Source organism: Vulpes vulpes, chromosome 7 (assembly GCF_048418805.1).
Source record: "Vulpes vulpes isolate BD-2025 chromosome 7, VulVul3, whole genome shotgun sequence".
NCBI classification, from domain to species: Eukaryota; Metazoa; Chordata; class Mammalia; order Carnivora; family Canidae; genus Vulpes; species Vulpes vulpes.
In genome coordinates this window covers 103,380,086-103,407,014 of record NC_132786.1, presented here as the reverse complement: position 1 = coordinate 103,407,014, position 26,929 = coordinate 103,380,086, and the positions used below count along the sequence as shown (strand labels likewise).

Genomic DNA, 26,929 nt, shown 5'->3' with positions numbered 1-26,929 from the left:
CAGAAGGGAAATTCAGGCTGTTCAAATAAAACTAGCAACAGATCAAATACAAGGCAGCTAAACCAGTGCTCTCCACTTCTAGGTCAAGTCATCACATAAAGTGTTTTTGTTTCTGGTTTTGGCAAGAAACCATTGTTTGTCAAACAAACTGGTTAACTCTGAACGTGGGGGAAGAGAATATAGTTGGCAACAGCATTCTCCCAAAAAATCAGGCCAGCATCCGTGGCATCATCCTTAACAGCTTTTTCTTAGAATTCATATCCTATTCATCAGCGAATCCTGGGGTCTTCCCCCCCGAAGCATGCCTTACACAGCCACCTATTGTCCCTGCCTCCCTCACTGGTGCTGGTTTCCAAGCCCAAGCCAAGGTCATCAATGACTGGGATCATTGCAGTAGACTCATTAACTGTCTCTGGTTTCCATAGCCAATTCTTCACCCAACAGCCAGAGCGATTGCTTCCAAATAGGAGGAACACCTGCTCTAAACCCTCCAATGATCTCCCACGTCACTTGGAATAAAATCCAGAGTCCTGGCCATGGCCCCACAAAGCACCCCCTCCCCCCCCAAAGATGCTAGCCCCAGAAAGCATGCCTCTCCCACCCCTGCTCATTTAGCTTCAGCCACACTGGCCTCTTGCCTCCCTTAAAACATACGGAGCGTTTGCCAGCCCTGAGCAATGCCTGTGTCCTCTGCTGAGAATGCCTTCCTCCCAGTTTTCCAAATGGCTAACTTCTTATTTCTCTTAGCCCCAGATGATTCCATTGTAGAGAGTCCTGCCCCTACCACCCTGTCTGGAATAGCACGCCCACTTACCATCCCACTCCCCCCCCCCCATGCCCTGCATTCTTCTCCTTAACATCCGTTACTACTTATAAATTATGTCCTTATTTCTTTATTATATATTTCTCCCACTTCTGCACTAAAATGTAAACCCCAAGAGGCTAAAGATTTTTGTTTCATTTGTTTTGCATTATATCACCAGTGATTAGGACAGTGCCTGACACATCAAAGGCAGTCAGTGAATGGGGAATGCCATGGGATTTCTCACCTGGTACCTGCATGATTTCTCACCTGGCATTTGTCTTCTTTTCTACAAGCTGCCCATCGAGTTCAGAGGCAAGTTAGGAACTAGGTAGACTGTATAGTTACATCTTTGGGCAGCTGCAGAAGTGATGTATTTAAGGGATTTTTTTCTAAATCTGAAAAAGATATAGTCACAAAAATACTCAAATATTAAATATAGTCTTTCCCCATCTGCTTCCCCTATACCACTCACTTCTTTTATAAAGTACATTCAAAGCATAAATCAAAAACGATCAGGCCAGGGTGAAGAAAGTCTTGAGATATACAAATTAACCACAGGAATTCTCAATTAGTCGGGGAACTCACTGACTCTGGGCTTATAGAAACAAAAATACATATAAATACCTGCACAATAAAAACCATATATACTAGGGATGCCTGGGTGGCTCAGAAGTTGAGCATCTGCCTTTGGCTCAGGCCATGATCCTGGGGTCCTGAGATCAAGTCCCACATCAGGCTCCCTGCATGGAGCCTGCTTCTCCTTCTGCCTGTGTCTCTGCCTCTCTCAGGAATAAATAAAATCTTTAAAAAGAAAAACCATATATACTAAATTCCTGAATGTTTGGGAATCTTTACAAATTGGAAATTGCTCTTATTTGGGATTGGAGAGGAAGAGATAGAGAGGGATGCTAAAAGCCTATCTCAATTGGATTTATCCAGTATACTGACAGTCAGTGTCTGCTTCAGGCTTGGGTCAGTTCAGACTCAAAATATGATACCTTTCTGGGTTACGTCTGGATTAAGATGTAATGAGAATAAAAAGTCAACTAAGTCCCACACTAAGGTTAAAATGTGCTCATCATTCTCCACTCCTGTGGATTTTAGAAAGATGGCTATCAACAAAAATTAAATTATGAGCCTTGAATTACCCCCCTTTCAATGGGCCTTTGAGTTAGTCAAAGGCTTAGTATAATCTTTTTCCAATTGGCCGACATCCACCAATGCTGGGATTTGAAGAGACACTGAGAATTAGATATTAGATTTGAGGCATTTGGAAGTCAGAAGTACCCTCCGACCTCATTTTACAATGAAATAAATGAGACTCAGAGAAATTGGAAGGTCAGACTCAAAAGATGCTTTGTCTAAATATCCATGAGATGGGATCTTAATGGTGTACGGAGGCATTGGGAGGACCAGAGCCCAGATTTGAGAGCAGCCATAGAGAGGCAACCGGGACATAAAGAAAAAAAGCATTAGATCTGAAATCAGAGGACCTTAGCTTAAAGTGCCACCCCTTGTCACTCATTAACTGTGTAGCATTGGACAGGTTCTTTGTTTCCTAATTTATAAAATAAGGCTATGGGATCCCTGGGTGGTGCAGCGGTTTAGCGCCTGCCTTTGGCCCAGGGCGCAATCCTGGAGACCCGGGATCGAATCCCATGTCGGGCTCCCGGTGCATGGAGCCTGCTTCTCCCTCTGCCTGTGTCTCTGCCTCTCTCCCTCTGTGTGACTATCATAAATAAATAAATAAAAATTATAAAATAAGGCTAGCGAAGGCACAAGGTCATTATGATAACTAAATGGGAATACTACTCATGAAAAATGGCTAAAAGGTAGCCACTGCCCACTTCCTACACAGCATAGGATCCTATAACACTATACATGTCATCTTTGTGTTTGCAAAGCTCATGGTATTAGCCCTATTTTACAGATGAGGTAACTCAGGCCCAGTGGGCTTAAAAAGGCCCTTTGGCCAATAGATGATGTTGCTGAGTTAGGACCTACATGTCTGGGACTCTAGAAGGCTCCCTTACTCCCTGACCCTAGTACAGCACACGGCAGATGCTCCAGAAATGTTACATGAGTAAATACCTGTTGTGAGAAAATGTATCGAAGAAAAATAATAAATCACTTTAATTTTCCTGGGAAGCTTTGTAAACTTCTTAAAAGCATCGTGTGCGAAATACATCACTCCCAAAGGCCCTATTAAGCCAGAAAAAGATAAACAAAGTCACATTTATTTGAATAAATATCAATTATTATTATTATTTTATAATACTCTTATTCAAAAACCTTATTTCAGAAAGCAGCTTTTGAATCCATATAAAAGCATTCTGCTAAGCACGGATTCCTGTATCTGACACGAGAGCTTTAGAAGGTCAAAGTTGCAAAGTTTTATGGGACATGTATATATTTTATGGTATGATAGGACTTCTTTTATAATTCATATGGATAATATGTCCCTATTTTATGGGATTTAAAATTATTACAGAGGAAGTTTATAGTTTGTATATACTGTATTTTGCTTTGATGTTTACATTTGGCACACCTATAAAATGGCCAAGCTCTTGATCAAAGCTGTGGTCCCTACGTTTTTTACTACATTGTTTCTGTGAGAATAACTATGATCTACTTTTAATAGTCTACTTGAAAATATGCCTATGTTCTGGGGAAAGGGGGAACTTTCCATAGCTCCTCACCTGCTGCACTGTGGGGTAGGCAAGGGGAAAGGGAACGAAAGGGAGAAATAGGGTACAGGAGTTATCTTGCCTGAGTCAGTTTTATATGATGCCAAGGTTCCAAAGTTAACTCCACTCTTTACATTGAGAGCTGGTGAGGGAGGGAGGAGGAACAAGGGATGCAGCATTTTGTAATATAAAGTGTCTCCAAGGAGTTCAATGGAAAAAAGGCAATGAAGGCCAGCAGAGAGTTGCATTTTAGGACTTAGGCTTTTAAATCGTGCTGGAAGTGAAAATTGCCCTGGGAAATCTCATAGGCACAGAGAGAGGCTACGTTCTTAAGAGGCCTATGGGAATGAAAACCATCCATGGGGTAGCAAATTTACATCTCCCACCTCAGATCTGCCATTTGTGTTCTTTGAGACCTGAAAGATGCATGGAACTATTGAAATCTTTGTCTCTACTTTTCTTTGAATCAAGCTGGTACAGTTAAAATTCCGTCAGTTAAATGTGCATGTGGCACGATTCTAGATTAGCCTGTCCTTGAATTCTCCACCTAAAGTGGCAGGCACATACAAAGTGGTTTCCAGACTGTGTTCCTCATTACAGCTGAGGGTCCGGAGCAAGGTGAACGGTTGAAGATGTGTCACTTCCCCACTGAAAACCACCGATGTAAACCCAAAATGCTGGGTTTTACCTTTGTTTCTTCCCTGTCGGTGTGTTTAGGAAGCATTACTGAATTATTCTGGTTTTGGTCTCCTCCTGTGTAATATGAAGTTAGCTAGGCTGGCTGCTCTAAATGTAAGATACTTTTCCTAAGAGCCAGCTAAGTCAGAGATATTTTGAAACACTGCTGGTAACATTACTCTGGTTTCACTGGTACTGAATTATGATCATGGTACGGACACCACTCACTTGCCTTGAGTTACTAAGATAATGAAGAAATCCAACTCAGGAACCATTTTCTCATTAGCTTCTTCATTAGTGAATAGAACAGAAGTAATGACCCCAGTGACAAAACACAGGGAAATGTGAGACAGTGTCCATTACAGGAATTCTCCTTCCTGGGACAAAATTACATATTTACTCAAGATATTTTTATCTTGACAAAAAAATGAATAAAATATTTTTGTTACCAGTTGATTAATGGCTTCTTTAATAACTGCTTGGCCCTTTCTTTTTTTTTTTTTAAATAGAAACATTATTCTTTTAAAAAATTATCTTGGATCTGTTCTTACAGGTGATTTGAAAAGGGGCTGAGTTTTGTAATGCAGGGTTTTCAAGAGAGCAAAACCTGCTGAGCCAAGAGCATTTTTGCATTGCTCAGGAGTAGCATTTAAAAATATCTATTATCTGGTATTTTAATTAAAACATTTGCAGGTACTTTCACAGCGGCTAATAGAGATTATTACATTGGTATCCACTGTCAGATTATATGGTTTAAGAGCAGGCATTCCTTGCTTGACCCTACTTTCATTTTCATATCTTTCAAAATGTGTCTCTATCTCTTCAGCATTTGCCCCTTGGCTGTTTTTCCCACACTTCTGGAGGTTTCCATTCACCTGATTTCTTTCTTTCTTTCTTTTTTAATTTCTTTAAAAATTTTTTAAATTTAAATTCAATTTACCAACATATAGTATAACACCCAGGACTCACCCCATCAAGTGCCCTCCTTAGTGCCCGTCACCCAGGTACCCCATCCCCCCACCCACCTCCCCTTCAGCAAGCCTTTGTTTGTTTCCCAGAGTTAGGAGTTTGTCTCCCTCTCTTAGTTTTTCCTCACTGGTGAGTTCATTCACCTCCTATCTTCCCAGGCCTTAGGAACTTGAACAAATTGGGGCTGACTGTATCAGGAGCGCCCTCTTGAGGACAGATTTGTTGAAGGAAAGCTAAAGTTTTCATTCACTTAGACGCTGCCCACTGTGTTAACTTTCAAGGCAAGGGCAAAGGAAAGGATTTCATGAGACACAAAAATGAATTAATTTTTATTTTCTGGCCTTTGTTTCCATCAGGTCAGCCACCATCCACCTATCTCTGCATGTCATGCTGAGTCTGGAAATTTTGTTTTCTGGCAAGGTAATGTGCTCATGTATTTAGTCTTTCATCATCTTTTGTAATGTCAGATTTATTTCATTCAGGAACTACTGCAGATGCTTGTTAAGGTAAAAAATGGGCCCGGACTTGGGCCCTGTTGCATGGATCTGCACCACTTGCTGTTCTTGCCTCTCCTCCCTGAACAATTACTGATACTTGCCTACTTCATAAATAAGGATTTAGAAGGATAATTTAGTTGTTTCCCCCTTTAAAAAAAATTTCTTCATCTCTGTCTGGGCCACCACCATTTATTCCTGTAACTTTTTCTCTAATCCATTGTGTATTTCATTTCTCTAATTCCTTGTGTAACATTTCTCTAATGCCATGTGTATTTCAAGAGACACTAAATATTTACAGATGTTTATCAGAGTCTAGACAACAGAGTTCTTTTTGCTTTTGAAAGTTTTAATTTTTTTCTAGACAGCACATTTTAGATTTCTGACTCTTTTTTTTTTTTTTTTTGGTTTGGAGGTTGTCTCTATATTCAGTTTGTATTTTGGAGGGTGGGTTGTTCTGTAGAATAAGTAAGACAGCAAATGTTTCCTAAATGGATTAATTAATTTTGTTAACTTAATATATTTATTCAAAAGGCAGAGTGTACTATACAAGGGAAATATGAGCATCCTGGCTCTTTAAACAATGAGCACACACCAGTTTTTAAAGCATTTTTCTCTGTTGACAGTGATAACACTAGGTTACACCTTTGCCTTTAAAAAAAAAATCTATAGGGACACCTGGGTGGGTCAGTGGTTGAGCGTCTGCCTTCGGCTCAGGGCGTGATCCCAGGATCTGGGATCCAGTGCTGCCATCGGGCTCCCTGAGAGAAGCTTACTTTTCCCTCTGCCTATGTCTCTGCCTCTCTCTTTCTGTGTCTCTCATGAATAAATAAAAATAAATCTTAAAAAAATAAAATAATTTTAAAAATCTATAAAATTTAAGTTTTTAAAGTATATATATATTTATAATATATATAATCTATATTTTAATATATATAACTATTTAAATAAAAACATATAAATAAAAAATATATTTTTTTAAAAGTTCCTTCCCCCACCCAGGTCCCCAGTTACCCAGTTCCTTGCTCTGGAGGCAATATTACCAGTGTAATTTACAAGTACCATATTAATTTTTCTGAAGCTTTGCTATTAAAGTTTAGAATTGAAGCTTGATTAGAAATGTCTCCAGCTTTCACTGAAACCCTCTGGGAATAATTCTTATAAGACCTCTAACCTTTTAATTACTAAGTGTCATTGACACTATAAACACTTTTTATTTTTAAGTTATAGATTAGGTAATGGGAAGGATTTTCTCCAAGTAGTTTCTGTGTGCCCCTTACCTTATACAACAGTTTTTCCTTAGCCCCCTTCTTTTCTTTCTCACCAGCCTTTTCTGGGCCATCCCACCTGTTCCCATAGGCTCATGACTCCCAGATCTTGCTTTTTAATCCAATATGACATTTCTCTGCCTTTTAATCGGGTTGTTTAGACCATTTACATTTATTTTGATTTTTGATGTAATTGAGTTTAATGTGGCCTCTTAGTATTTGTTTTCTGTTTGTTGAATCTATTCTTTGCTCCCTTTTTTTTCCCCCTTTTTCTGCCTTCTTTTGGACTGAGTACTTTCTATGATTTCATCAAATCTCCTTTGCAGACCTATTCGTTATACCTCTGTTTCATTTTTTAGTTATTACTTTAGGATTTGTATTATGTATCTTTAATATATCATAATCTGTCTTCAATTAATATTATGCCACCCCACAAATAGTATAAGAAACTTGCAAAAGCATACTTCCACTTCCCTTCTCCTAACCTTTGTGCTACTGTGGACATAACATTTTATTTATGTATATTATAAACCCCACAATATAGGGTCATGGGATTGAGCCCTGCATCAGGCTCTGCACTCAGTGCAGGGTATGCTTGAGATTCTCTCTCTCTCTCTCTCTCTCTCTCTCTCTCTGCTCCACCCCCTCCATGTGAGCTCTCTAAATAAACAAACAAATAAATAAGTAAAATCTTAAAAAAAATTTTTGCATCATTCCAATAAGAACTCCCTTTAACCAATACCCACCCATTACCCCAACTTCCTATTTCCATCAACCTCTTCCACCCTTAGGCCACCTCTCATGTACTTTCTATCTATAGATTTGCCTATTCTGGATATTTTATAAAAGTGGAATCATGTATATGTGGCTAGGGGCTGCCTGGTCCGAGCCCTATCACTCTTCTGGGTCATGGCCATGGCCCCCTACTGGCATCCTTGCTTTTACCTTTGCTCCCCTGTGGTCTGTGTATTGTCATGTGGCAGTCAGAGGGATCACCTGTCTCTGCCATCCTTTCTAAAATTCTATTTCTATTCTATTCTTTTTCTATTTTGATCTCCTTGTTGGTGCCATCATTACTTATGCAAATGAGAAAAATATGAAATCGTCTACAAATTCTCCCTGTCTTTCAGAATCTGCATCTAATTTGTGAACTAGTTCTATTTCTATGTCTTTCATGGTTCTGGGATCATTCCCTTCTATCTGCTACTGTCTCAGTTCACTTCACCCTCACTTATCCCTTGAACAATTACAGCAGCCTTGTAACTCCTCATTTTGTTCCTCATCTCTTGTGCTCCTGGTCCATTCTCCATATTACTCCCAATTATCTTTGCAAAGTCTGTATCTAATCACATGAGTTTTCTGGCTAAATAAACATTTTATTTTCCCCTAGTGCATGTAAACCAGATTTCTTAGCCTGGCTTCTGAGCCCACTGTTTTTGTGCTCAATCTGTTCCTCTGCTCTTCTTTCTAAACAATCCAAGATCCATGAGACAGAGGCACACCCTGTTCTCTTATACATCTCTCCCTTAGGACAAGCTGTCTTCTGCTTTATATTGCTTTTTCTCTGCCTGGTGAACTCCTGCTTATTCTTCAAAGCCCAGGCTAAGTGGCCCCTTCAGACAGGCCTCTCCTTATGCTTTCCCCAAGCATGCTGATCATTCCTGTCTCTGGCTCCATTTCATCTTACAACATACTCAGTTATAGCCCGTGGCTCTCTGTTTGAACATTACTTGTTTTCACTTTTGTCTGCCTTATGTACAGTGAGTTCTTAAAGGGAGGGACTTTATCTTATAATTTTAGTTTTCCTGATTCTGTTCCAGCTACTCAGTGGTACTTATACTGAATGAAAAGTTATTCTATATGATAATGGATTTTATTATGAAAAGATTGTTCTATATACTGATTGATCATTTATCCAGTCTAAGAATTCTTTGATCTATGTAGCTCTCCTGCCAAATATGTACTAATTGGTATTTCATTTCAGATGTGAGATGGAAAAACAAATTCTGGGGCAAATCCATGGAAATTGTTCCCATTGGCACGACCCATGTGACTCTACCAGCGTAAGTTCTTCTGTGGTTAAGAACTGTATAGAATTTAGGGCCAAGGGATCCCTGGGTGGCGCAGCGGTTTGGTACCTGCCTTTGGCCCAGGGCGCGATCCTGGAGACCCAGGATCGAATCCCACATCAGGCTCCCGGTGCATGGAGCCTGCTTCTCCCTCTGCCTATGTCTCTGCCTCTCTCTCTCTCTCTCTGTGACTATCATAAAATAAAAAAAATAAAAAATAAAAATTAAAAAAAAAAGAATTTAGGGCCAAGATATAGCTTTAAGAATGGCATTCCCATTTATCATCAAGGGTATTGAGTACATGTTTGTTTGTTTGTTTTCTTTTAATTGGTTTGACAGTAAGTTCAAATTTAGCTCATTTTGACAAGCTCACATTTTCTTTCCTTCAAATAGGAATGCTACCTGGAATCCAAAGTTCCCTGAATAGAAGCTTTTTAAAAATTCAGTTCCCCTTTTAACAAAATTAAAAATGGTAGTTTTGCTTTCATTTGTTGTCCTATCTCACTGTCAAAATTCCTTTTAAGAAAAATATGATCTTGATCTAACAGAAATTATTGATACTCATTTAGAAAGCAAGTTGGCTCTAAGGGTGGCTCCTGGGACAGGACCAACAGGACTCATGTGCTCACTGCTGCTTACTAACTGCAGATCCTTGGGCAGGTTACTTAACCCTTCTGATCACTAGTTCCCTCATCTATAAAATGGGAATAACAAGCCACCTACTTCGCAGAGCTGTTGTGAAGATTAAACAGATAATATACGTAAAGCATAGAAAAAAAAGTACTTAGCACAGGGTCTATGTCATGTAAGTGTTTGGTCTCATTACCATTATCCTCATAACTGTTGTATGACTCTGTAAGTAGCATCTGAATACTTTCTCATTATGAGAAGATTTAAGATATGTGTATCTTAAGATTTATATATAAGGTAGATGCATGGCTCTGCATATACACATACACATATCTCTGTGTGTATGCACGTATGTATGTGTGTAGAGAGAGAGCAGATTGCAAAAGATCCCCACACCTTCCCCGTTGCCTCTTCCCTTTTCTTTCCAGTTTGCTGACTTAGGCAAGTCATCTCTGGCTCTCAGTTTTCTCCTCTTTCCAAGGAGAGAGTGGTTTTTTCCAGGAGCTCACCAGCTTCTGGTAAGGTCCCTGGCAGCTTCCAGAGTGCCTGATTCTGGCTGCCGTGGCCTTCTGTGGCATGCATGTCTCCTTGGAGAGTGGAAGCTCTGAAAGCCCAGCACGGCTTAGGCGCCCAGTCAGTGCTGCTTCCATAAATGGAGGAATGAGTAATTCACTGTGACTTATTTTTTTAAATAGCAATATTTGTTTGCATTCACTGCTGTCTCTTCTGGGAATTGTTAACGTCACTGTTTCCTCCTTTTTAGCTTTGGAGATCATTTTGAGTGGAACAAAGTGACCTCTTGCATCCATAACATCTTAAGTGGGCAGAGATGGATTGAGCACTATGGAGAGATTGTCATCAAGAACCTGAATGATGACTCCTGCCACTGCAAAGTGAATTTTATAAAGGTAACCCAAGTGGCCCCATAAGCTTGACCCTGGAAAGGCCTTGGCAGAGCTGGGGCTTGAGGGCACAGGATATCTCAGGGAACTTTTCACCTTCCCCTTTGCACCATCAGGCCTGTAATGCCAGGGTCTCCCTGGTGTCCCCTTGCCAACCTCTCTCACCTGGATCAGGGCCATGGCCGCTCTGGCCTTCCTCCTTCCACTCATACTCCCTAATGATCTGTCTTTCAGTACAGCAGCCAAAGGGACCCTCTTAAAACATAACTCATCATGCTACAGTATGGATGAAACTTAAGGACAATGTGCTGAGTGTAATAAGCTAGACACAAAAGGATGCATATTATATGAGGTACCTAGAGCAGTTGAACTCCTAGAGACAGAAATTGGAATGGTGATGCCAGGAGTTGGAGGATTGGGTAATGGTAGTTAGTGTGTAATGGATGCACAGTTGGGGTTTGGGAAGATGAAAAAGTTCTGGAAATTTATAATGATGATGTAAGTTATACAACATGTTGAATGTGCTTAATGTCACTGAATTATATGCTTAGAAATGGTTAAAATGGTCCATTTTGTTATGTCTATTTTACTAGAATTTAAAAAAAGAAAGTTATGCTGTATATCACAAAAATCCTCTAACAACTTTCATTTTTCCCAGTATAAAAGCCTGCCTCCTGACAGTGGCCCACAAGACCCTGTGCAGTATACACTGCCCACCCAGCCCTTATGTTCACACATGCACACCTGCAAGTATGCATGTGTGTGAACACATATATGTGCATGCAACACACCTATGCATGGCTCTAAGTGCATACCCATGTGTGCACACATGCATACACACCTACCTGTACATGCACAGGTATGTACACACACACACACACACACTCATTCCTCTCCTACCTCAGCTCCCACCACCCCGTTTCCCCTTCCCTCCCCACCATCCTCTGACCACACTGGCTTTTCTCACTCCACCTCCTTCTGCTTGAGCCCCTCTCCCCAGATCCTTCCACCATCAGCCCTGCCTTGTTAGTTACTTCCTGTCATATCCCATTTTCTTCAGAGTTTTTATTCCTCCCCATAGTTAGCTTGCTCGCTGCTGGTTTGCTTGTGTATTTTCATTTTCTGTTCCCTGCACCTCCTCACCATCCCTGACTCCGGAAAAGCAAAAGCCTGATCTAATCTTGCTCACTGCTGTAGGCTGATGTCTGGAAAGGCTCATGAACATTCATAGGATAAATGAACAGATTGGCCAAAGGCAAAAGCATGGAATAGTCTGCTTACCTTTCCAAATGCTTCGATTCCCTTAGATTCCTCTTGCCCTTAAAAATTTCATGTACTTAAAATGGTCTTACAGGAATATTTGCATTTAATTAGGATCAAAATCATAAGCAGAGAGATTAGGCTCTAATTGTGGAATTTCATGCAGTGCTTCTCTGTACCACCTATTGATACTAGGGGACACTATGGAGAGAGGTGGATTGGGATCTCTCTTATATCCTTTAATTCAGACTGGGATGTAGACAGGTAAAAAGCTAATAGTGTTTAGGGTGAAATAAAAATGAACCTGCCTCAAACTTCATGCAGGCTCTCTGCAAAAAGAAGAAAAAGGCAAGCTGGAGTGGGGATCTACACCCCCAGTCCACGTGAGGGCACCCACTTCTCGGCACCTTCCCCGAGGAAAGGTGCTCAGTCCCATTTCTACCACCCACCTGGTCCTTGCACACTTAGGGCAAGAGAATTGATTCCTGTGGCTGTGAGAGAGGAGGGAATTAGAACATCGGCTGTACCTCTGCTGTTGGGAGAGAATCTGAAAAGCAGATACACCCGTTCCCAGGGGAGCATGACTGCCTTCCTCTGGGGCATCCCACGGTATTGCCAGCATTGGATTGGTCAGCAAATGTCTGTAACAGAAAATCTGACACCTGTTTTGGAATAAACTTACGAACCTAGACAGCATTTGTTTCCCTTTTCCTCCACTTTTATGTGAGTAGAGACTTCAGGTTGAGGTTTGGGCTTCAGCTCTGTGATGCTGCTGCGCTCTCTCCTTCCCATCTTCCCCAGAGACAAAGAATGAGGAAACTAGACCATCGGAATGTGGCCCCAAAGTGCCGCTCAGCTTTATTGGTTTCCAAATATGGATTCTGTTTGGGCTGAAAATAGCACTAGGAGTTGTGATTTATGAAGTAATGCCTTCCATTCTTTCGTAGAGATTTTTCTAGGGCGCCCAGGTAATTGGGAGACTTGGGGAAGAATCAACTCTAGGGAGTTAGACCCCCCTCTGCTGGCCACCTTGCGGTACTGTACGAAACCCGCAGGGCTGCGCTGGGCTGAGCTGCTCTCAGACCAGGACCCCTCCACGGGGTACATATGGGCTGTATAACGTGCCAGGGGATTGGATGAACAAATCTGGTTTGGGGGAGAAATGATAAGAGAAATGGAAAATTGGGTGCTTTACAAAGGAGCCTCCTTTGGTGGTTTACTAAAGACTGTCCGGGAAAAAATATATATATATGAGTTACTTTTCAATTGCAGTAGAGCCGCAGTGACATCCAGGGAGCAGCTATGCCAGAGGAGGGGGCTTAGGACCCAACCACATTACTTGGCCAATGTGTGAGACCTGAGCCTTTCCTTCTGATGTTGTAGGTAGCAAAAATAGGGGGGAACCTGTATCTTTCACAAACGCTGTTGCATTGCAAACTATAAATAAAGGGTTAGTGTTAATTTTTATTAAGTCATTAAAAGTATGACTAAAAAAAAAAAGCCCAGAACCCAGAACTGGCAAACTCATTGCAATGTGGAATCACTCCTAGGGGTTTTTTTCTCTTGTATCTGTAATAAGTTGACTCCAAAGGACTAAACAGATAACTCTCATTTGAATCATAGGCAAAATACTGGAGCACTAATGCTCGTGAGATTGAAGGTACAGTGTTTGACAAGAATGGAAAGGCGGTGCATCGGCTATTCGGGAAGTGGCATGAAAGCATCTACTGCGGTGGCTCCTCCTCATCCGCTTGTGTCTGGAGAGCGAGTTAGTATTTGGGTTAATCAGTCTTGGGCAGGGGGTGGGCGGACATGGCCAAAGGAACTGCAGAGGGGCTGGCATCTGTGTCCACAGTCCTGTGTCTCCAGCCTCTACCTGCTTTGTTTTTTTGTTTTTGCTTTTTTTAAATAATAAATTTATTTTTTATTGGTGTTCAATTTGCCAACATACAGAATAATACCCAGTGCTCATCCCGTCAAGTGCCCCCCTCAGTGCCCGTCACCCATTCACCCCCACCCCCTGCCCTCCTCCCCTTCCACCACCCCCAGTTCACTTCCCAGAGTTAGGAGTCTTCATGTTCTGTCTCCCTTTCTGACATTTCCCACCTTTGAACTCTGTTCAAGAGACCAGCCCTTCTTTCATTCACTAATCCTATCTGACTCATCTTCCTGCTTATCCACACCTCAATTGGTCTCCTAGGTTCTTAATCCTAGGACAGAGCCATTGCCAATCCATGGTCACTGTCTCCGAGGAAATCTTCCAGGCTCCGCATGTCACTCCTGTGCCTACCCTGAGTATGGAGAAGGAGTGTCGGTGAAGTACAAGAGGTCATTCTAGAGTAGGAATAAATAAAGAGAAAAGTGTTACTAGACAAGAAGAGTGACTTGGGGCTTCTCCAAAGTGAGGGGTCTCCCAGATTCACCCAATACCATCAGCCACTCTGATCTCTCCTGTAATTCTAGGAAAAATATTGAGCCCTTGAAGCAGCTGTGGGGAGAAGGGCCAGGGAAGCCAAACCTTCATAACATGTCCCCCCAAACATTTTAAGACTTTTTTCCATCTTCTAATCTGAAAAGTGTATCGCCAAGTCTTGGCCATATTATAAATTATTTTTCTGAGATACCACCATTAGCACACTTTAGGCTGATCAAAATAAAGCAACAACAACAACAACAACAAACCATTCTAATAGTGACTTAAACCATTAGGATGTGTGCTATTACTTAACCAGGAAGGGGGGGCGGGTAGTTGGATGGCCTTACATAGGCAAGTTGTTGCTGCTACACAGGCAAGTTACCTGTGTCAAGAGCATAGACCACATTCTCCCACTCCCAATATGGCAGTGATGTCTCTGTTCATGGGTGTAAAACATTTATCATGATTCACTATCTTATCCTCATGTGACAGCTCACTAGGCAGGGGAGAAGCAAGGACAAAAGCACTGTCCTCTCTTGTGCCTCTCTTTTTTCAGGAATGAAATATTTATTAGGATTCCCCAGCAAATGTGTCATTAAGTTTTGTCAGCTTCAAGTGGGTCCAAACCCATGCTTGAGTCAGTCATGGGCAACTGGATAGGCAGTATAGATTCAGGTGGGCTTAGATTCACCCCCTAGGGGCTGGCCCGGATGGCTCAGCGGTTTAGCACCACCTTCAACCCAGGGCATGATCCTGGAGTCCTGGGATCGAGTCCCACATTGGGCTCCCTGCAGGGAGCCTGCTTCTCCCTCTGCCTGTGTCTCTGCCTCTCTGTGTCTCTCATGAATAAATAAATAGAATCTTAAAAAAAAGAAAAAAAGAAGAAGAAGATTCACTCCCTAGGGAGGACACAATGCCACTTGAACAGATCAGTTTCCCATTAGCAAGTAAGAAAAGGAAATAACTGTAGGGTAAGCAACCAACAGTGTCTCTTTTGCTAGGTAGCAGCCACGTATCATCTACTGTCACAGAGGTAGCCTTGAAGCCAGAATGAATTGGCACCAGTGGCCACCTTCCTAGCTTTTGAAGTTCAGAGAGACACTCAACTATCCTTTGCTTAAAGTGTGTATCAGAGATGAGAACAGCCATTGTCTCTGGGATTTAAAGTAGCACATTGACAAAGCACACGGTGTGAGCTGTTACGCTTCTTGTTGTTGCTCACTGACTTTGTGTTTCTGCCTTGGCTATAAGAGTCGCTGGCCCATCTTCAAGAAGAAGCACTGTCTTCACTCTGGTGGTTGGGAGACTGGGCTGGATTTTTGAATGCACGATAGGAAGCTTTGCTGCTATTTTCATGACTAGGATACACAGCAGATTAGATTTTAAATTAGACAGAAAGGACTCCCTAAGCTTGGAAAACTGGGTCTACAGAACAGTTCGTGGAAAGTGTTTGTATTTGTATGTGAAAGCAATGCCTGCCTGGTAAGGCTAGAAGTGGATTTTATTGGTCTACATTTGGTTTACCCAATATAAAAAAAAGCGTAAAAAAAGGTTGATTTTTAGCTGGGATTCAAGTTAAGACAATACACTTGGATTAGTCCACTAGGGTTGCTATAATAAATACCACAGACCAGATGATTTATTTTATTTTTTTAAGATTTTATTTATTCATGAGAGACACTCAGAGACTCTCAGAGAGAGAGAGAGGCAGAGACACAGGCAGAGGGAGAAGCAGGCTCCATACAGGGAGCCCAATGTGGGATACGATCCAGAGATTCCAGGATCACGCCTTGAGCAGAAGGCAACCACCGACCTACTCAGGTGTCCCAGACTGGATGATTTAACAACAGAAATGTGTTTTCTTACAGCTCTAGGGGCTGGAAAATCAAAGATCAAGGTGCTGGCAAATTTGGGCTCTGGGGAGAGCCTCTTCTTGGCTTGCAGACAGCCTCCAGACCAGGGCTGCACCCTTTCTACCTTATTTAACCTTAATGACTTTCTTTGGCTCCCTCTCCAAATACAGCCATGTGAAGGGGTCGGGCTTCAATGTATGAATGTTGGAAGGATACAAACCTTCAGTCTGTAACACTGCCCCTGGCCCCCCAAAGCCACACCCTCCTTACATGTAAAATATTTATTCCATCCTAACAGCCCCCAAATTCTTAACTAATTCCAGCATCAGCTCTAAAGTCTAAAATCCAAAGTCTCTGCTAAATATCATCTAAATGAGGTATGGGTGAGACTTGAGGTATAATTCATCTTCTCTAGCTGTGAACCCATAAAGCCAAAATGTGCTTCTAAATACGATGGCAGGACATGCATAGGATAGACATTTTCATTCCAAAAAAGGAGGCATAAGACAGGGACGATGGGTACCAGGTAAGTCCAAAACCCAGTAAAGCAAATGCCATTAGATCCTAAGACAGCAGATGATATTTTTTGGCTCAGTGCCCCGCCCTCCAGATCCGTTGGGGCAGTGGCTCTGTCCCAAGGTCCCTAAGGCTCTGGGTGGTGGCAGCATGGCAAGTTGAAACTCCACCAGTGGCCCCACCCTTTGAAAGGTGGAAGCAGCCTTCCCCCCTGGGCCTGTGTAGTCTGGGCCTGTGGTGGGAAGGGCAGCACTAATGATCTCTGAATCACCTTCCCATTCATTCTTGCCTTTTCTTGAATGATAATCCGTGTTTGCAGCCGGACAGCTCCAGGGTCCCATCCTGTATATGGCAGTAGCCCAACAGCCTTACTTCGTTCGGTTCCATTTTCTCTGTACTCTTTACATCAGGCAGCATTTCTCTGCTGGTTTAATCCCTGTTTATTCCTGGCTTCTGCTGAACTAGATTTAAATTTAAATATATAAGATTTGCAGGGACAAGAGTTGGTAAAACAAAAGGGGGGGCAGGAATGGAAGTAAAGAATAGCATTGACCACTTGCTATGGGTTCAGCACTATTCTAGGAACTAGACAGAGTTCCAGGAGGATTTGACATCTTTTAAATGAAAAATCAATTCTCCAGGGTGAGAGTCTTGTTAGTCAGGAAAAAAATGGATCCAGAGTTCTTTTTAACATGTTTATTTTTGTAACAAACTTTTTTTATAGCTTACACAGTATAAAAACTTCATGGCATTACATAAATTCCCTATATGACCACACAAAAGAGGTCTTATCCTTGTAGGTAGAAGAAAACTTCTGGAGAAAAAGATTTATACAAGAATGGTCACCACCAGTTTGATAGCCAGAATACTTTAATAGAAATGGAGGAATTTAAAACTGAGAGAGAAAAATTATAGCTGGTCTGAGATGAAAAAGGTGAAGGAATTAAAATATAATGTAAATGAAAGCAAGTTAGAGATGAATGCTTTCTTTTTCTTTTAGACCCCATGCCAAAAGGCTACGAGCAATATTATGGCTTCACACAATTTGCACTAGAATTAAATGAAATGGATCCATTTTCAAAGCCTTTATTACCACCTACTGACACTCGGTTTAGACCAGACCAAAGGTAAGTACTTTTTAAAAGATCTTTATCTCCAGAGATGTAAAACTCTTTATGAAAAATCTTATTAACAACTCCCAGACCACCAGAGGCACCCGAGAGATGGTGTCATCAGCAGTAGAGATCTAGGGGGACTCTAAGCAATCATGTCATGGAAATAGTGGAACCCAGCTTAATTCTACATGTGGCCTGACCTTTATTCATCAGTAGAGCCTTGATTCTACTGAAATATCCCAAAAAAAGTGTTTACTTTTAAGAGTTTTATTGCATCCAATAATATAGAACTTCCGTGTATCTGAAAGAGTGAAGGATACCCAACTCCCTTATAACCTCAGATTTAAGTTATTTTAGTGTGTAAAAATCTAACTTCTGATCCTACATTTGCTGACAATAAGCTATGTAATCTTTCTTAGTCTCAGTTTCTTATTCTGAAAAATGGAAATAATTATCTCTGCCCACCCAGAAGGAAAGAGACTCCCTCTTCATGACAAAGTAACATATATACTACATATACACTCATACTTATATATTTTTATTTTTTTTGTATATTATATATATATTTTCATATTTTTAAAGATGTGTATATACATATATGCACATGTATATATACATACCCAGAATCAATGACATAACTGGCAAACTGAGAAATCTATATTTGCGACTTATTTCATGAATTGGTTCCAAAAATTAAGATCAACTCATTAAAAAAAAATGGACATAGGAAAATGAACTGCTCATGAAATAGGAAATGCAACTGTCCCTTTAACATATGAAAAGATGCTCAGTCTCACTGAAAGAAATACATATTTTTAAAAGCATGTTGACATATTAATTCTTAACCTATCAGACTCAACAGTTTGATGCGCTCTGCAGCTCCTGGAAAAAGGCATGGTGGGATGAGAGACAGGGACAAAAGGGACAAATTCCTTTTTATAGATAGAATTTTTTGAACCATTATGTACCACCAGTTCAACAAATACTATGTCACTAAGTACCACAAAATACTATCTTTAGGGTTGGAGAGGGGCCTGATGATTAGGGAAGTGGACTGAATCTCCAATCCTAGAAACATAGTTCTAGTAGTCGTGATTACAATATTTTCTTGGAATTTGTATTGTATTATTTTCCCCTTTAATGCCCCAGGTTCCTTGAAGAAGGGAATATAGAAGAAGCTGAAATACAAAAGCAGAGGATTGAGCAGCTGCAGCGAGAGAGGCGGCGGGTCTTGGAAGAAAACAGCGTGGAGCACCAGCCACGGTTTTTCAGGTGCATGCACGTCACGTGGGTCCTGGGTTGGCAGGGACTGATGACTCCTGAGGCTTTGGTTCACAGGGACGGAAAGGGAGGGGGCGTCTCCTCCCCATATGCGAGCGTTGTGGGGGTCTCTCCTGCTTCAGAGTGCCAAAACCTCTCCTCTGGAACATGGAACTTGCAAGTGATCTAATGCTTGATTCATTCCAAAGCACTGCAGTTTGGACTGGGAACATTTACCATTAATTTTAGTTTAAAAAAAAATTTTTTTTGAAGATTTATTTATTTATTTATTTGACAGGGAGAGAAAGAGAGAGGGCACAAGCAGAGGGAGCAGCAGGCGGAGGGAGAGTGAGAAGCATACTCCCTGCTGAGCAGGGAGCTGGACGTGGGGCTGGATCCCAGGACCCTGAGATCATGACCTGAGCAGATGCTTAACTGATTGAGCCACCCAGGTGCCCCTTTTATTAATTTTAAAATAACTTGCCATTAAAGGTGTTGTTAAAAATCGACTTAACCATTTAGAAGGAGCATCACAGATCATCAGCCCTTCACCCCTTCTTTTATACTAACTGAGAAGAAACAGAGGCCCGGGGAACATAGGTGATCTATGGAAGGCCCAAGTCAGATGTCCTGGACCAGGGCTTGGCCCTCCTGCCTATAAGCCAGGGCTCTGTATGGTTTTAGAGGCTTTTTTTGTTGTTGTTAATTAAAATAAATAAATAAATAAAAATCAACATTAAACCAGGCCCATATAGAAGAGCAGCAGATTCTTGCCCTACCCATTCCACCTCAGGCATACTTTCAGGGCAGCCTGGGTTTTGTTGTTTCAAGGGGTTTTTTGTTGTTGTCACTGTGTTTTAGTGGACAACAGGAATTAGCTACTAATCTAGCAGCAGCAGCAGCAGCAGCAATAAAGTGTGTGTTCCAAAATGGCAAAATAGCAACAAATAATGTTTTATCTCTAAAATATAATGCTTTTTTTCCCCTGGAACCAATGTGAATTTTTTCAGATCCCTTCTGATCATTTCCACAAACTCAGGTTACAAGCAAATGAAGATTATTCAACTGGCCAGAGTTTCATCCCAAAATATTCATGACTCTGTTTAAATACTTTAAAAACAAGACACTTTAAACTTTTTTTTTTTTTTTTTCAACGGCAAGAGATAGGGGCATTGGTTAAGCGTCTGCCTCTGGCTCAGATCATGATCCTGCGGTCCTGCGATCAAGCCCTGCATCTGGCTGCCCACTCAGCAGAGAACCTGCTTTTCCCCCTCCCTGTGCACTCCCACTCCTCCCTTGTGCTCTCTGCTCTCTTTCTCAAATAAATAAATAAAATCTTTTTAAAAAAAAAAAAAAGGCGAGAGATAAATGGATGGATTAACAGATTGATCCGTTGATTTACTGATCAATTGGTAGATATACACATATACCCTTAAGTAGGTCAGTTCTTTTTTTTCTTTCATAATTCATCTAGTGTCATTTTGAACAAGGAAGTCTACATTTATAAAGATGTTCATTGCAGTATTTTTTAGGATCATTAAAACTTGCAGGTAACTAAGCTGTCTCAAGAACTAGGTAGGGAGATTCATCAATTCAACCTAATGTGAAAGCATCAAAAATAACTTCACAAAGTCTGTGGAACTCTATGGGAAATGAATTAATATTTAAATGCAAAATATAAAACCTTATTTAGGCTGTTGTTGCAACCACCTAGAATGGAATGGAAAAGGACTGAACACAGCTGCAGTCAGGTGGCCACAGCTCCTTTTCCTTGTGATTGTCTATGAAATTCTCAGAGTATTGGATTCAGCAAATAAAGAGCTGGAAAAAAGGCAAAGAATCCTCAGGAGTAGTGGTCCTGGCAAAGAGGTGACAGAGAGGCCTGTAGGAACAAAGAAAGCATCAGCAGGAATTTCAAGTAGAAACTAGAATTGGGACAGAGTGAGGCTCCTTGTGTCATAGTAAAGTATCTGAAATGCAGACTGGTTCATTTTAGACATATCTCTTTATTAGAAGAAGGAAACCAGCATGACAAAAATCTGTGTTCCTGAGAGCATGGGAAAGCAGGCACTATCCACTTTTGCTTCTAAAACATGAAATATGAGACAAAATTACAAATGCACATATTCTTTGACATAGCAGTTCTACTTACAGGATTTTTTTTTTTTAAGATTTTATTTATTTATTCACGAGAGACAGAGAGAGAGAGGCAGAGACCTAGGCAGATGGAGAAGCAGGCTCCCCACAGGGAGCCCTATGTGAGACTCAATCCTGGGACCCAGGGATCAGGCCCTGGGCCAAAGGCAGGTGCTCAACCGCTGAGCCACTCAGGCGTCCCTACTTAACAAGAATTTTTTTTTTTTTTAATTTTTAATGTAACTGTTCTCACTCATATAAAATTACATACTGTTAAATGTCTGTCACATTAGTAACATATGTTTGTGGTAGCTAGAGATTAAAAATAACCTCCTTAAGTCTCACTGGTGAGGTACTTGTTGAATTGTGGTCCATTTCTCCAGTGGAATATCATGCAATTCTTTAAAAAGAAATTAGGATTCCCTATTGCCAGAGTCACCAAACTCTTCCTATAAAAGACAAATGGTAAATATTGTTAGCTTTGTGGGCCGTGAGGTCTTAGTAGTAATTACCCAGGCCCACTGGGCAGCATAAAAGCAGCCAAACACAATAGCTAAATGAAGGGGTGTGGTCATATTCCAATAAAAAGGTAGTAAGATTAAAGGAGATCTAGCTATAAATAAGCCACAGAGATGAAAAACACAGCATAGGTAATATAGTCAATAATATTGTAATAATGTATGGTAACCACTGATAGAATGACATGTATTGAATTGTTGAATCAGTATGTTGTACGCCTAAAACTAATATAACACTGTATGTTAATTATACTTCAATTAAAAAAAAACAATATTACAAATGTAGGCAGAAGGCTGGATGTGGCCCTTGGGCTATAGTTTGTTGACTCTATTGTGACAATGGAAAATGATCTCCAGTAGATATTGTTATGCCAAAAATTCAAAGGGTAGGACACCATACGGTGCTGTCATTGTGTAAAAAATAGGAGAGACCGTGTATGTATATGAACGCATGTTCACACGTGCATGAAATTTCTCTGAAAGAGTGAAGCTTATAAGATCATTGCCTCTGAAGAAAAAGGACTGGGAGTCTGGGAGATAAGAATAGAAAGAAAACTTTTAGCTATCCACTCTTTTGTAGCTTTTGAATTTTTATCTATTTATTATATTATCTACTCAAAGAAAGTAAACCAAGGCTATTCTCTCCTGACTCCTATGTCTTCCAATTCCTTTTGTTTTAAACGTGAACTTGTAACTTGGTATCAACCACCTGGTTGATTTGCAGCTTTTACATAGTCACACCCAAGGTGGTGGCCTTCTTTCCAGCCGTGTTTTGTGTATGACAGACTCTTCCCTTATCCATGCTTCTCTTGGAAGCACCATTTTTCACAGCCTCTGAGTTTGAGAAGGCAAAGCTAGGAGTAACAAAGCCTGGTTTCCAGGCTTCCTGTTCCCTCACAGTTCCCTTAGGAGACTGTCAGGGCTATTGTAAGCCTATGAGAAAGACAGCCAGGCCCAGGGTTGGGGAAAAAGAAAGGAGATAAAGAGATAATGTGACAATATTCTCAATAACCTTCAAGAAATTCTTTTCTCTTTCACAGGAAATCCAGTGATGACTCCTGGGTGAGCAATGGTACCTATTTAGAACTTAGAAAAGATCTTGGTTTTTCCAAACTGGACCATCCTGTCTTGTGGTGAAGAAGGAAAGAAGAATGATGCACCCTTAGACTTCTCCTGTGTTTGCTTTCCAAAGCCACAAACCTGTGTCTATGTATTTAGGAGAAATTATCTAGAATGATCACCTGTGCTTAGCTTAGCATTGTAAGTATTTATGTATTTTCTTCAGTAGGTTTCTTTACAATTTCAAATGCTATCATGATTGTTTATATGAATGTAGAACACCTTGATATTTCATTTTATATATAAACTATTTAATAAAATGAAAGATTGAATGTTAATGTGTGGGTTAAAAAAAAAGCAGCTTTAACACTAATTTTCCAAAGGTTAGGAAAATTCAAATTAAATTTATGCCTTATAAAATTGTGTTGGAGAAAAAAATTTATCTCTCCCAGGTGCATTAAGAAATAAGAATACGCAGGGTTACTCACTCATGCGTAAGCTACCCAAGTTTAATTTGGTAGCTCAGATATCTTTTTGCCTCCGACAGCTCTTGAATTGCTCATACAGAACAATTCTGCTGGTGCTGGAGTCTGAAGAATGTTTGCATTTGCATTTTGGTGGTTGGGAGGATGGCATAAGATTAGTGGAATGTATGTTTTTATATCAGATAGATGTGGCACCTTCCTGAAGAGGAGGAAGCATTTGAGCTCATCCCTCCCTAGAGTTTTATTGCCTTATGTGCAAAATTGTACCCTGTTACTCAGAGAAATTGTCATTAATCTGACAAATTCCCATTAATTAAATGCTAGAGTGGCATCCCAGAGATCCAGTAGGAGATTCTCCTTCGTGAGAACTGAATTCTTGACAAGTTAACTTTTTTGCTTCCCACTCCCTCCCCCACCCCCACCCCACCCCGCACTAGGTTCCCCACCCTTTACTCTAGCTCTGTTGAGTGTGGAATGTTCCAGTTTAGCATAAAACATACAGTACATTCCACACTGCAGTTTGACTTTCTAAAGGTTTAGCAAAATAACTGATTATTTTAAATAACAAGTTTTTCTTAAATACTGTTTTGGTATTTTCTACCTCTTAATAACACCGTAATTTAGATCTTGTATAAAAAGTTTGACCGTCTGCCTTATAGACAAATGTAGAGAATTCATGTCCTTCCTTTGTGTTGTGTTCTGATAACGCTTTGTCTTATCTCTTCCCTATACTTTCTTCTTACTCATTTCACTCTTTTGTGAGTTTTGCAGCAGTCTTGAGTAATACAGATTATAACTACTGAAAGGGGAAACTTTGTCTTTTTAAATATGTTACTTTAAAGTACAAAAACACAATTTATGCAGCAGTCGAAGTGTGTTATCAAAGCAATGCCATCTTCTACCCAGATTACATTAAAACCAAAGCCTGATTTTTAAGCCTTTTGCTCTCATGTCCATAACAATCCTATGGAATATCAAGTATAATGGTGTAGTAAAAAGATTTCTCCAGAAAACACTTACAGATACTTAAATAATTCCAGAGCATATAGAATTCTATGAATGAAAAGTAGAATAAGTAAAGGGAAAAAACGCATGATTTTTTTCAGTGTCACACCAAATAACCAAGTAGTCGGACAGCATTGCATTTTCAAAATGGAGTTAGCAGCCTTTTGGAAATCTGCAAGTGAGTAGCATTTTTAAGACAATAAATGGCTCATTAAATATTGCATCCATTCCTTCCATATCAAGAAGTCAAGATGAGTACAATGTGAATATCATTTCCATTTCTAAGCAGTTTAAATGACACAGTCCAATTCTTTGGTATGTGCTTTGTTCTTTTCTTTTCTTTTCTTTTTCTTTCTTTTTTTTTTTTTTTTTTTTTTTTGTTCTTTTCTTTTCAAGTGTGTATCCAAATTCTCCACAGACAGGAAAAGCAGGCTGTAGATTTAAGGATGCTCAAGGGGAAAACAAATCTAGTTTTCACATTGTGAAGGAAAATGTAGACTCTTAGCGATATTGACTATTAAATGGGCCTCCTCCAGAGGCTGGCTAAAAAAAAAAAAAAAAAAAGACAAAAAACAAAGAAACAAACCAAAAAAACCCACAACACAAGCAAGATATGCAGCCTGAATGGATGTAGCTTTGTTATACATATTTGGAAATTTTAAAAAATTGTCCCACTGCTGTTATCTCAGTTGACCTTATGTTTTATTTTGGAATCACAAGGACAAATGGACCAAATACCACCTTCGTAGTCATCTTATTTGAGATGGAAGTGGGGATAAATTAGAATATGATATGGGACTGTATGCAGACTTAAAAAGCTACTAGTGAGTACCAGCCCTATGAAGGGCTTTTCTGAAATGTAAACAGCTTAGGGATGCATCCTGTTAGAGTCTCAAAACTACCTGGAGGGGGAAATGCTTCTTCTTCCTTTCAGTCCCTATTCTCAAAAGCACCCTCCCATCTAATTTGTAGTTCAAGGGCATTTTATATTTTGGGGACAAAGAAAACAGAAACATGGTAGCATTCTTTGGGATGAAGGGAGATAGAATTTAACTTTCTGGATTTTAAAATCCCAGTGAAATAATTGCATTCACTGCGCTGAGATTCATGTTTTAGCCTCCATTTTATTCCTGATTATTCTATCCCAAATTTATGGTGAATTTTATATATATACTTGGAAATGGGACTCTGTGCAGTCAACCATGTTGTACTTCAGATGTGCCCGTGGCCACTATCAATCACCCCAAGTTGTAGGAGATGCATTCAGGAAGAAGCCAGCAGTGTCCCATGGAGCCAGGCAGCAGGTCACTTCCCTCTGCAGGCCCCAGAGCAGAGGCTGGGATCACCCTGAGTCAAATGTCATAATCAAAATCACAGTGCAGCTCTCTATGCGGTTCACCTCCCAGAAGGCAGCATGTTTCTTTTTCTTTCTTTCTTTTTTTTTTTTTTTTTTTTTAAGATTTTATTTATTTATTCGTGAGAGAGAGAGAGAGAGAGAGGCAGAAACACAGGCAGGGGGAGAAGCAGGCTCCATGCAGGGAGCCCGATGTGGGACTCGATCCCTGGTCTCCAGGATCTCGCCCTGGGCCAAAGACAGATGCTCAACCGCTGAGCCACCCAGGTGTTCCTGGTTCTGATACCAACTAAGCAGATAGAGTTCACTTTAGGACAAGAGTCCAGGTCTCTATCAAGTCCCTAGAGTGCCCGGATTGCCCAGGATCTTTGTGTGCTTCCTGTGGGAGTCTCTGGAAGAGAAAAAACATAACAAGTTAAAAAAAGTTCTTAATGTTTACTTCATTTGAGCTGCTGCTTTTCTCATATTCTGCTTTTAATTTACTTCCAGTAAATCACTTGCTTGGGCTTCGAGGACTCTCCCTCCTCTTGTATTTTCCAGATTTATGATGAATGGTCTTATCCTGCTATTAACCGTGTCAATCTGAAAAGCAAAATAACCAAGTTTTTATTTGGCTCTTGAACCTTGTGGCAGGCCTCCTACATATTCAACGAGTTATATTATGCCCTCAAGCTATCATGGAATTTCCTCAGACCTCTTAGTTATGGGTAGGAGCAATAAAGTTGTTCTTATGATGTTTGGGAATAATAGTTTCAGTGCATTGGCATTATTTATTTGAATGTCTTTAATTTTGATATTAACATTGGCATAAATCTATTTTTGCTACCAGATGATAGCTATTTTCATGCACTCAGCTTCCTTCTGCATTGTAAGAATCTATTACTTGGTGTTAGTCGTTATTTTTCTGTGTTGGAAATATTTATCACAGAAGTATCTGTAAATCATGACAGAAAATGGAAACCATTTTCTGAGACTTTTGTTTTGAGTTACACAATGATAAGAAGTTGCTAATTTATTTTAGTCATGATTTTATCTTCCTCCATTACCTTCAGAGGATACTTTTTTTTTTTTTTTTTTAACAGGATATCTGTAAATCTTCTCTCTGGCTGTGTATAAGATTATTTTCTGTTTAAATCCCACCCCTCCACCCATACCCCATTCTCCCCCAAAAGCTCCTACTAATTTGTTTATCCTCCTCATGTAGCTAGTTGACAGTGAATAAACAACTTGGAAAAAGGGTCACCCTTGTCTTTGTTTTTGCTGGTTAATGGGTCTTAGTGGCTGCTGAAGGGGACAAAGCAAGAGTCTAAGCTGGGCTCTTTTGAAGAAACACGCCTGGTTATCTAAAGCGATAGAGATTTGAAATAAGAACACCCTGGGATATAAACTAAGAGTTTAAAGTTGCCATACTACAAATGTAGATCCCCCAGCGCTTTGGAGGAGGGACCTG

The 26,929-nt window shown here is 40.4% G+C and overlaps 1 protein-coding gene across 6 annotated transcripts in view; it reads left to right on the top strand.

Moving 5' to 3' along the window:
* OSBPL3 (oxysterol binding protein like 3) overlaps positions 1-26,721 on the top strand; it is a 179,531-nt gene extending 152,810 nt beyond the window's left edge. For all 6 annotated transcript variants that reach the window (XM_072764574.1, XM_072764572.1, XM_072764570.1 and 3 more), the window contains 7 exons: positions 5,496-5,559; positions 8,886-8,964; positions 10,364-10,508; positions 13,386-13,530; positions 17,548-17,674; positions 18,812-18,934; positions 22,617-26,721. In XM_072764574.1, the coding sequence (XP_072620675.1) occupies positions 5,496-5,559; positions 8,886-8,964; positions 10,364-10,508; positions 13,386-13,530; positions 17,548-17,674; positions 18,812-18,934; positions 22,617-22,713 (780 nt within the window). In that variant the 3' untranslated portion in view covers positions 22,714-26,721. The remainder of the gene's footprint in view (positions 1-5,495; positions 5,560-8,885; positions 8,965-10,363; positions 10,509-13,385; positions 13,531-17,547; positions 17,675-18,811; positions 18,935-22,616) is intronic.
* Positions 26,722-26,929: the final 208 nt, after the last annotated feature.